Source organism: Manis pentadactyla, chromosome 3 (genome assembly GCF_030020395.1).
Source record: "Manis pentadactyla isolate mManPen7 chromosome 3, mManPen7.hap1, whole genome shotgun sequence".
NCBI classification, from domain to species: domain Eukaryota; kingdom Metazoa; phylum Chordata; class Mammalia; order Pholidota; family Manidae; genus Manis; species Manis pentadactyla.
Genome location: NC_080021.1, coordinates 220,864,572 through 220,874,874, shown reverse-complemented (window position 1 = coordinate 220,874,874; position 10,303 = coordinate 220,864,572). Strand labels below are relative to the sequence as shown.

The window sequence follows — 10,303 nt, the reverse complement described above, 5'->3', positions numbered from 1 at the left end:
CCCGGACACCTGTCCACGCCCCCCCGCCTGGACTCCCTATTCACCCTCCCCCTTCAGTCCTGGGGCCTGGACCCATACGGAACACCACTTTCCCGCAGACCTCGCAACGCGTCCACCTGGGGCTCGCTCTCCCCGGGCCCGGCAGTCCAGGAAAAATGTTTATTTGCGTAACAAAGCCAGCGGGTTTGGGCCGGGTCACTTCTTTTTCTTGGCCACCTTGAGCTTGCCCTCGATGAGCCGCTGGGCCTGCCTCTTGATGCCGGGCCGCGACGGCACAGAGCCGTTGTCCACGTCGGCGAACCGGAGGGTTTCTGGATGAGGGAGGGCGGAGGGCAGTTGGGCAGGTGAGGACCCGGGGGGCAGACAGGGCGAGCAGGCGGGGAGGGCGGCTCGCCGAGTCTGCAAAGCAGCTCCCACTCCCCTCTCAGAGCTGCCTTGTCTATACGGGCCTCTGCTCTTCCAAGGGCCAGTGGCAGTAACTGCCTTTTTTTTTTTTAAAGGAGAACACAATCACTTTTGAGCCCATTTATGGTTGCAGACAGGGCGCCATTCTGTTCCTCGAAAACAAGCAGAGCCTCCAAAGGACAGAATGCAGCCTGTGCTGCAGGGGAGCCCCCCCACACCATGCCCACCCCACAGTGTCTGCAGGCCCTCCCCGCCCCCCCAAATCCACCCCAGATCCTGCCCTGTCTATATGGATGGGCCTCTGCTCCTCAAAGGGTTAGTGGCATTAACTGCATTTTCCACTTTCCAAATCCCTAGTTCTGGCATTCGGGGTCTGGCACACCGGGGAGTCGGCCACCCCAGGGCTAGCGGTTCCTAGAGCCGGCGGAGGCCCTCCCAGCCACGGCTCTCGTGCGCACTGCTCCAGGGCCCAGGACCCAGCCGCCTCCCTGAACACGCTCTCATGGGCCTATGTCTCCCGCCTGAATCAATCCTGGGGCAGCCCCCATGCCCCAAGCCCACCGGAATAATTCAGAAGAGAACATCCCACCCTGGGCCGTGGGCGGGGCGATGCCGACCAGCCGGATGTAGAGGTGGTCGATGCCCGTCTGGATGGTCAGCAGCCGCTTCTGGCTCTTGGTCATGTTGCCACGGGCCAGCTGGAGCCTCTCCTCCTCCAGCACATCCTTCATCTTCTCGGCAGGTGGGGAGCTGGTGAGGACAATGGGGCAGTGGGTAGCACAGACCCAAGGGCAAGGTGCCCGGGGTCCTGCGTTGGTTGCTGTGCTAAACTCAGGGTCTCAAGAGCTCAGAGGTGGGTTGCAGGTGCCAGTTGGGCCTGCAGCTCATGGGCAGAGCACCCGGACTCGCTGGCAGGGGTCACCGCTCCAAGCCTGGTTCTAGCCCACAGGCTGTGAAGACCACTGTGGGGGCCATGGGGAGGCAGGGTCCCTTACCTGCCGGAGCCGGGCACCTGGTGGAGCCTCAGCACTGCACCCTGCCTTTCCAGCTTGTCCATCAAGGCCTCCAGCTGCAGCTCCAGGTTCTCCTCTGTGTTCCTCTGAGCCAGGAACCGGCTTGTGATGCCCTGGCTGGGCAGTTGGGGAGAAAAGCAGGGCTGGGCTAGGCAGGTGGAGGCCCCAAAGAACTGGCTTCTTCCAGGTCCCTCCCAATGGCCAGTAACAACATTCACCCCACTAGGCTGGGGACTGAGGGCTTGTGAGGGGCTTGCCGTCAGGTGGCACATGTGTCACGATATCCTCCTAGTGTGCAGAGGGCAGACAACCCCACGGGGGAGGCAGGGAGGCCACTACTGAGAGGCTGTGTGGCTCGGAGGCACTGGCCCAAGGATGGAGCTTCTGTCAGGGCCAAGGCAGGAGCTCAAGGCTTGCTAATAACAAACCCAGATCGGATTAAAGTAAAAGGTGGGCAGCAGAGAGGCAGCTGCTCGATACGATGCCATCGGGTTGGGAAGGGGAGGAGTTGGAGGTAAAGGCCTGCCCTTGATAGCCCCTGGAATGCGGCTCGGATATGCCAGCTTTGTCTTGGGAGCACCCTTTACTCTGACCTGCGAGGGCTGCAGCTTTGTGTGCCCCTTTGTTCAAAATGTGGGCAGACCCCCACCCAGCTCAGCCAGCCCTTGGGCTAGAGCAGACCCCCCTTCCGCCCACGCCCCAGGTGTGTCAGGGAGCAGTACCCAGAGGTGGGAGCGCTGCACAGCGGTCTTCACTTTGTCCACCAGAGCTGTCACATCTGCCTGGTATTCAATGTCCACCTTGGAGGTCTCCCTCCTCCTTGCTACACAGAGTAGAGGGGAAGGATGGCGGGCGTGCAGGAATAGCGCGGGACCTCTGCAGGAGGCTGTTAGTGCCTCTGTTCATGCTCAGTTGGCAGTGGAGGTCACCCAGGAGCTGGGTCCCATCAGAATCACCCACACCTTAACCTCCCTCCTTGGCTGCCCTTCAGCGCTGCCCCTGGCAGCTCCAGCCAGAGGCCGCCTGGCTCCGCAGGCTGTGGACACTTCCCAGAGGCGGCACAGGGCCTCCGGGGACTCCACTGATCTCCTCTGAGGGGTTACTGGGCCCTGGGGTGCCATGGGATGACATTGCTGAGTGCGTCTTCCAGCTGAGAAGCCAGGGGGCTCCCCCACACTTGGCTGTGAGCCCAGAGCTGGCCTTGTGGCGGCCTGCCTGGGGGTGGGCAGAGAGCTGGGCATTGCCTTTCAGGGTGTCCGCGCTCATCAGATTGGAGGGGAAGTCCAAGTCCCGCTGGCCCTGTGGGGAGGAGGTGAGCAGCATGTCTGGGAAGCTGGCTGGTGCATCTGGAGGGGCCGGGGCCGGGGCCGTGCCTGGTGCCCGGATGGCAGGACTCACCCAGAGGTGCCTCACTGGTCTCCTCGGTGTGGACCTTGCCGATCAGCTGCTTCTGCTGGTCTAGCTGGTTCTCCTGTGCCCGGTGTTCCTCCATGTAGCTGGCCTCCCCGCCGCCTCATGTTCATCTGGGGGCACAGGCAGGGTGGCGCCGTGCCACCAAGCCTCCCATGGTGCCACACACAGCGGTCAGTTTCAGTCCCCGTCTTCCTGGATTTCGGGATAGCCTTCAAGGCTGGGGCCACACCCCTCTTCCTAGCTAGCTCCTCCCTGCCGGCTTTCACCACCCTTGTTTCTCTCCATTCCCTGGCACCTCTGCCACCTGGCCTTGTTCTCCTTCACCCCCGTTTCCCCAGCTGGAGCGGGGCTTGGACATGTGCTTAACAGAATGGTCTCTGCCTGCCGGCCAGCTCCACTCAGAACCCACTGAAGTGGATTCCACGTCTAAAAACGAACTCAATTTCCTTCAAACCTGGTCTCTCCCAGTGTGTCCTGCTTGGTGGTTAAACCCATCGCCCGTCTGCCTGCTCACGCGTCCTGGGCACTGCCCTCCCGTACTGTTCACATCTAACTCGGTACCAGATCCCTTACGGGCTTCCTGGCACCCAGTTTGGGCATCAGTTCCACCACTAGTCTGGCTCAGGTGCCCAGCACCTCGGCCCCAGTTCCCTCCGGTCTGCAGCCAGGGCGTGCCCATTTTGAAACACAAATCCTGCCATCTCCCAGCTACAGGTTATGGGGACACCAGTGCTCAGCCCCAGCCACCCCGCCGCCCTCCCTGCAGCCTCGCTGCTCCAGCTGCTCACCCCTCCTGGCCCATTGTGCCCTAGGACTTGGTCTTCCTCCTCCAGGGCTCAGGCTGCCTTGACTGCTAGAGCCCCACTTGGGCACCACCTCCCTGGGCAGGTCAGTGCCCCAGGGCGGCCCTGAGGCACCCACACCTCTGCAGCGCTGGCCAAGGCTGCGTGACATTTCTCCACGGGCTCCTGGGTGAGCAGCTGCCTTGCGCTGCTCACTTCGTGAGGACAGGGCAAACCTGCCTGGCAGGGGCCTTGGTTGGCTCTTATACAGACTGGGTGAATAGGTGGCTGCTGCCCGGGCCAGACCAGCTCCTCTACTACACCTGCCTCAGAGCTCCATGCCCAGTGGGACCCCTTTGTCCAGGGCCAGTGTGTGAGCAGAACAGGCGAGCAGGGGGGCTGCCAGATTCCTCCACTGATCATGGGTGGTGTGCGCATGGGTGTGTCCCATTGGACCCTGGGCCAGACAGGAGGAGAGGGAGCCCTGCAGGCCAGCCCCCCCAGCACTGGGAACTGAGCTCACCTTGACCTTATCTGTAATCATCATGGCGTCTTGGGACGTGACTGTCATATCCACCAGCTCCGAGCAGTAGTCAACCACGAGGTTCTGCAGCTTGTCCAGCTCTGTGGGGTACCCTGCCAGCTCCTGCATTGCAAGGCACAGCTCCTGCAACTGGGCACATGGCCTGATGGCCAGGGGCTCTGGGCCAACCAGATGCTGTCCCAGGCCCTTCTCCAGTTCCCTCGTGGTTCCTACAGGGTGGACCTCACCTGCCTACCACCTCTTAGCACAGACTGTGAGAGACCTGAGGAGACAGTGATGCATCTGGCCTGCAGCCCCAGCCCCCACAGGGCACACAGAAGGTGAGAGGAAACGTCTCAGCAGGGGCAGACAGCGTCTTCCTGGTAGCGAGTCTCCCACTGACCAGGGCCCCGCAGCCCAGAGACACTGCCAAAGAGTTTGTAATGGAATGTCCCTCTGTGAGGTGACTGCCACCAGGGAGGCCCACTGCTGGGGAGTGGCTGCTGTTGGAAGTGAAGCAGAGGAGCTTGAAGCTTGGATTTGGGGCCAGAGACTCAGGCTCAAGGCCAAGGGCGCCCTGACCAGTGGCTCTGGGACCTTGGGAGAGCCACTTCACCTGAGTGTCCCCATCTGTTGAAAGGTGATAGTGGCTCTCCTGGAAGGCTGCTACTGCCAGGATCGACTGAGAAGGCATATGAGGCACTTAGCACAGGGTCAGGTTCATGGACGTCCAGGGTACCTCGGCTCTTAGTATTTTGTGGTGAATAACTACAATGTAGAATCTTTGCCAGTTTTTTAAGAAATGTGGGTGAACACGGGGGTTATTAAAAAACTGCCTATGTTCTGAAAACATAAGGTGTTACGGGGGTCATAATGTGCCCAGGCAAAGGAGGGCTGGACCCCAAGTGTAGCACGGTGGGAAGGGTCGTGAGGAGCAGGGGCCCAGGAAGGAAGGCCGGGCAGGGCCTTCAGGTGAGGGTCCAGGCCCAGGGGGGTCAAGGCAGCAGGGGCAGACTGAGGATGACTGTGTGCTGCCTAGCCCCGAGGGCCACAGGCGGGGTCCGGGAGCCCTGTCCCTGCCCAGGAGGAGCTGCAGAGCCTGCCACACCCTTCTCCCCAACCACTCACCTGACCGTCACCCTCCTGGATGCACTGCCCTGCAGGGCTCCCCTCCCCCAGTTTCAAGATGGGGGAGTCGGGGAGCTTTCCTCACTTCCCCTGCCCTGCCCACCAAGCTGCCCCCCTCAGCCCCCTGGCACCTACCCTCCAGCCTTCCTGTCCTATCCTGCCCCATCTGCTGTCTGCCTCTCCTGTGGGGCCCCCTGTGAAGGGGTCTTATCTCACAGTGGGGCTCACAGCCCTGGGAGGCCTCCTCCCTGCCCTCACTGCAGGGACAGGGGCAGCTGGCTTGGAAGACGTGGGTGGCAAGCGAGGTTACCGGCCTGCTCAGAGGTGGCTTGCCACATATGTCAGGGCACTTTCTGAGGGCGCAGGGTCCATCTCTTGCCTTCAGAGTCCAGGCAACGAAACACGACGGGGCAAAATCAAAATGCCACCAAGCCATCAGATGCGTGCAGGAAAACTCACACGGTTCTGATATGTCCCACGTGTCTCTGGAGTAGCAAGTACGCTTCTGAAAGAATGTTTTCCATGTACGGGGTGGCGCTGATCAGCTGGCGCCCAAAGCAGGGCTCTGTCCTCCTGGGGGTAATCCTGCCTGGAGGGGAGCAGCTGCAGGTTCCCCATCCTGTGGAGATCCCCACCCTCTGCAAGCCTGGCCTGAGACCCTCCACCCTGCCCCCCCATCCAGCTGGGCTTCCCGGGTTCGGGGTGCAGGTGGGGGGGTGGGGGGCCCACTTTCTTCAGGGGACCCAGCAGGTCCACATACAGCCGGCGGATGACCTGGGGGTGGTCCCAGGGCCCGCTGAAAGTGCCTGGGGACGCCAGGAGGCCCAGAGGCCAGGCGGGAGGCTTTCTTCCGAGGCGGGGGTCTTGTTCCTCTACCCTTGCCCTCCCCACCACAGAGCCAGCCCTGCTCCGGGTCCCGCCCACGGGCCCCCAGCAGCGACCCCTCGCCATGTGCATGCACAGCTCCTGCTTGGTGGCGTCGGGCTGCCCGCGCGGGCTGGCCCACTCCAGCTGCAAGCTCCCCAGTTTCTGCCCGCGAAGCCGCACCGGGTGGGTCAGCCCGTTGTGCACGTTCACACGGTTGAAGACGTACTTGCACAGCTTCTCCCGAGCCCCCTGGGTCAGGAGGGCACGGCCTGCACGCGGGTGCGGGGCGGTCAGGGAGGGAACCGTGGCAACCCCGCAGGGACCTGGGGCTGGGACCTCACTCTGCACCCACCGGCTCTGCAACGACGTTTAGTGGAGTGCTCCTGCTGGGGTGAGGGTCCCTCCTGCCGCCTTACGTCCGTGGTGCAGCGGCAGTGCGCCAGCCTCATTGGCACGTCCTTCCCGCGGGCCTGGGATGTGGTCCGCTGGTTCCACTGCGGAGCCGTGGCAGCAGCTGAGCCGGGGGCCCAGGCTCTCCGAGTCCCCCCAGCCGGGCCCCCCAGCTACTCTCCACGGGCCTCTTCTGCCCTGTGACCTCCAGCAGGAAGACCCCAGCCCCTGGGGCCACAGGACCCCATCCAGGCCATCCCAGCTCAGATGTGACGGGGTTGTGGAGAGGGCCCGGGCCTCCCCTACAAGGCCAATGAGCCAGAGAAGCCCCTGCTGTAGGGACAGCCCAGGAAAGGGACCCTAGTCAGGCCCCCCGCCCTGCCCTCTGAGGTGGGTGGTGGGGAACCTGCCCGCCAGTCTCGCTAGAGTGACTGGAGCCCATCTCTGAGATGCCCGTTGGCTCTGTAAACTTTGGGGTCAGAGGGGAAAGGAGAGAATGTGGCTATGTGGGCGTGGCTTCTCTGCACGTGCCCGCCCCGCCCCCAGCCCGCGGGCAGCAGGGAGGGGCCGTGCTGGTCACCTTCATGGCCGAGGCCCACTCTTGGACCCCGCGGCGGATGTTGCTGCGCAGGAGAGCCAGCGTGGCCCTGTTCTTGACCGTCTTCTCCTTCACCGCCTGGATCTGCAGCGCCCGACACTGCTCTGTGGGCAGGTGGGGCTGGGCGGCCAGGATGTGGGCCGTGAGCCTGCCAACCACGCTGTCTGGGGGGGCCCCTCTGGGGAAGGCCTGAGGGATCGTGGGCACGCCACCTCCACGCTGCCCGCCTTCATCCCTCCCTCCGGCGCCTGGGTCCTGCTCAGCCATGCCCATCCAGGCAGTTGTCACTGGGTGGCTGTGCTGGTCAGTGGGGAGGGTGAGGCAGAAGCCAGGTATGGATAAAATGAGAGTTCCTGTGGCTAGGATTCTCATCTGGCCCTGGTTGACTGGCTCACTGCACACCCGTGGGCAATACATGGCTGTTGACTCTGTATGAAGAACTCTGGGCGTGACACGGTGGCAGGGCTGCAAGGCTGCAGGAGAGCAGAGCAGAGGCTGGAGTGGTGGCAGCACTGAGGACAGAGGCCCAGAGGACGGCTGTGTGGGACGGCTGTGCAGGCAGAGAGGCCCAGAGGCAGAGACTGGCCTGCTGCCTGCAGACTCGCTCTGAGTGAACGGGATTCTAGTGACTGACCTGCCACCTGGAAATAAAGTTGGGTATAACCCTTTCACCCCAAGAACGTTTTGCTGTCAATTTCTTTGGTCACATTGAATCCATAGCGAACTTGCCCGGAGCTGAAACCCATTGGCAAGACACCAGGGGTGGGCCGGTCCTATGATCCCATTCAGACGCCCTCTGCCAAGGAAGCAGGTGGGTCGCTTTCTGACCCCTGGCCTTGGGGGCCCACTGCACTCACACATCTTGAAGTCCCCCAGCTTCTCCTCTGCCCACCCCTGCATTGCAGGCCCCTGTGAGCCCTTCTCTCAGTTCGGGGTTGAGTGGGAAGGTGGCCACTAGCCTGTCTGCCTCATACCGTCCCTGAGTCAAAGCTGAAGTCCTGCACTGGGGAGTCCCTGATCTCCGAGGTGGGGCTGGTCACTCCCGCGGTGGGCCTACCTGGGAGCCGCGTGACGGCCTTCAGCTCCTGGACCTCATCCACATCTGCCTAGCTGTGCATCTTCACGGCAGCTCTTGGGCTGCCCAGGGGCTCGCTGCGCCTCGTCTGCCCTGTGCTGGGCACAGCTGCAGATATATTGTCCCCGGCGTCTTGGCCTGTTGTGATGGGGGCCCAGGTTCTCAATGCCTGGGGAGCCCTGGAGTTCTTGGCCTGCCCTGCCCCCACCCTCTGCCCCCAGGGAGCCTCCAGGTTGTCCACTGGAAGTGCAGGTCTGTGGCTGCTCTCTACTCAGGATCCCTGGGTTCAGGGCACCTTCCTTCCACAGGGAGGGGATTTGTGGTGGTTTGGCGCTGTATCCCACACCCTTCCCATCCCCTCCACAGCCCGAGGCTGCCTGGGTGACCTGGCACAAGACCTCACTGTGCCATCTCCTCCTGGCCCTCACCTGCTGCTTGGGGCCTGCCCTGCTCTGCCTCCACTTCGCTGAGTCCTTGGGTCTAGATGTCACCACTCCAGGAGGGGTCCATTCCCCATCTCTGCTGCCCCAGTCCAAGCTTCCCTTTTAGCCGTATGCCCCGAGCACCCATGGGACTCCAGGGGTGCACACCATGTGTGTTACTTTGTCCAACCACTCGGCATGAGTCTGCTGGGGCTGCCATGTGGGCACCAAAGATGGGGCCTCAACTGCCCGTCTGCAGGCGGGGGGCCCACGGTCCAGGAGCTGGCAGGGCCGGCTCCTCCTGCGGCCGCTCCCTGACTGTGCAGAAGCCGCCCTCTCCTGGCACCCTCATGTGGCCGCCCCTCTGTGGGTGCCGGAGTCCCGATCCCCTCTCTCCTAAGGACATCAGGCAGACTGGATCAGAGCCCCCCTCTTTAACAGCCCTGCCTCCAAATGCAGGCACATTCTGAGGTCCTGGGGGCTAGGGCTGCAACAGAGGAGTTTGGGGCCTTCACCCATATGCTGTTACTTAGAGGTCCTCTATGACCTCTCCCACAGATCCTTCACCCTTCCGGTCACTCCACATTTTAAAAAGCGAGCCCAGTCCCACCTGAAACTACCAGTTCACCCTCTGCACCCCGGTCCTACCCTCAAGCACTTGCCGTGGGCACGACCTGCTCCCTCCCCGCCTTCTCTCAGGGCCTGAGGCAGAGCCTGCATGGAGCCACGGTATTGGTTCTCCTGTCTTCCTCAGATACAGAACCCATGAATTTAAGTGGGGCACACGGCTGTCCAAGGCTGGGCTGCTTCCTTAGGTGCCTCTGCACTAGGTGTACCCCAAGGCTTAGTTCTGACCAATGGAGTGTAAGCAGAACTGGGGAGTTAACTGCCCCCTCCTCCCCTTCCTCCTTCCTGTTGACTGATGAAGACAAGATGGCTGGAGCTGGTCCAGCTGCCTGGGACAATGAGGCAGGAGGCCTTTACAGCAGGGGACAGGCTGCAGGGAGTCTGGCTCTCTGACCCCCTACCAGCCCCAGACCACCCACTTGGGCTTATACATGAAAGAAAACTAAAACCCTGGCTCACTTTGGCCATGGTTATCTTGGGCTTCCTATCCCACAGATCTGCTGGGGCACAGTAGCTACTTGGTAGACATTCCTCTGAGTGACTGGCAGCCGAGGGGCATGCGGCTGGGCTGGGGGTGCTGCGTTCCTTCAGTGTCCTGGGGCAGTCGGCGGGAGAAAATGGCGATTGCCCAGGTTTTGCACGGCCTCTGCCTCTTCCTCCCAGTGGGTAAGGTGGGTAGTCTTGCCCACTTTCCTTGCATGTGGGGAGCACTCCAGGCTAGCTCCGGGCTCCTTCCACACCACACCTCTTCCTCCCTTGGAGAAGTGGCTCAGCTGATCGCATGTTTGGAGTGAGAGGTGGTAGGCATAGCCACTTCCTGTCCCTTGCATCTTTGTTGCCAGGCACTGATTGGCTGTAAACCTTCTGCTTTTCCAAGCCATGAGTGAAGCAGGTCCCCTCTGGAGAGGTCTTGGTGGTAGTCTGGGGCCCACAGGGTCAGCAGGGGTGTCTGATTCTGGGGTCTAGTATTAGGAAGCACCCTGACACATCCTCCAATTCCAGCTACCAGGTGACACATGTCTCTTGACCCCCTGCTGCTTTTTACCAATTGCTTCAGATC

General features: G+C 62.1%; 1 protein-coding gene across 1 annotated transcript; it reads right to left on the bottom strand.

The window, feature by feature from the left end:
• Window positions 1-105: 105 nt before the first annotated feature.
• Window positions 106-8,465, bottom strand: CCDC183 (coiled-coil domain containing 183; the record flags this gene model as incomplete). The annotated part of the gene is given in 13 exon segments (XM_057499423.1): window positions 106-496; window positions 967-1,155; window positions 1,401-1,531; window positions 2,141-2,241; window positions 2,663-2,717; window positions 2,827-2,922; window positions 2,924-2,941; window positions 4,137-4,259; window positions 5,994-6,038; window positions 6,156-6,380; window positions 6,548-6,625; window positions 7,102-7,223; window positions 8,177-8,465. Coding segments are annotated over 13 exon segments (1,773 nt in total), but the record flags the coding sequence as incomplete, so codon positions are not given.
• Window positions 8,466-10,303: the final 1,838 nt, after the last annotated feature.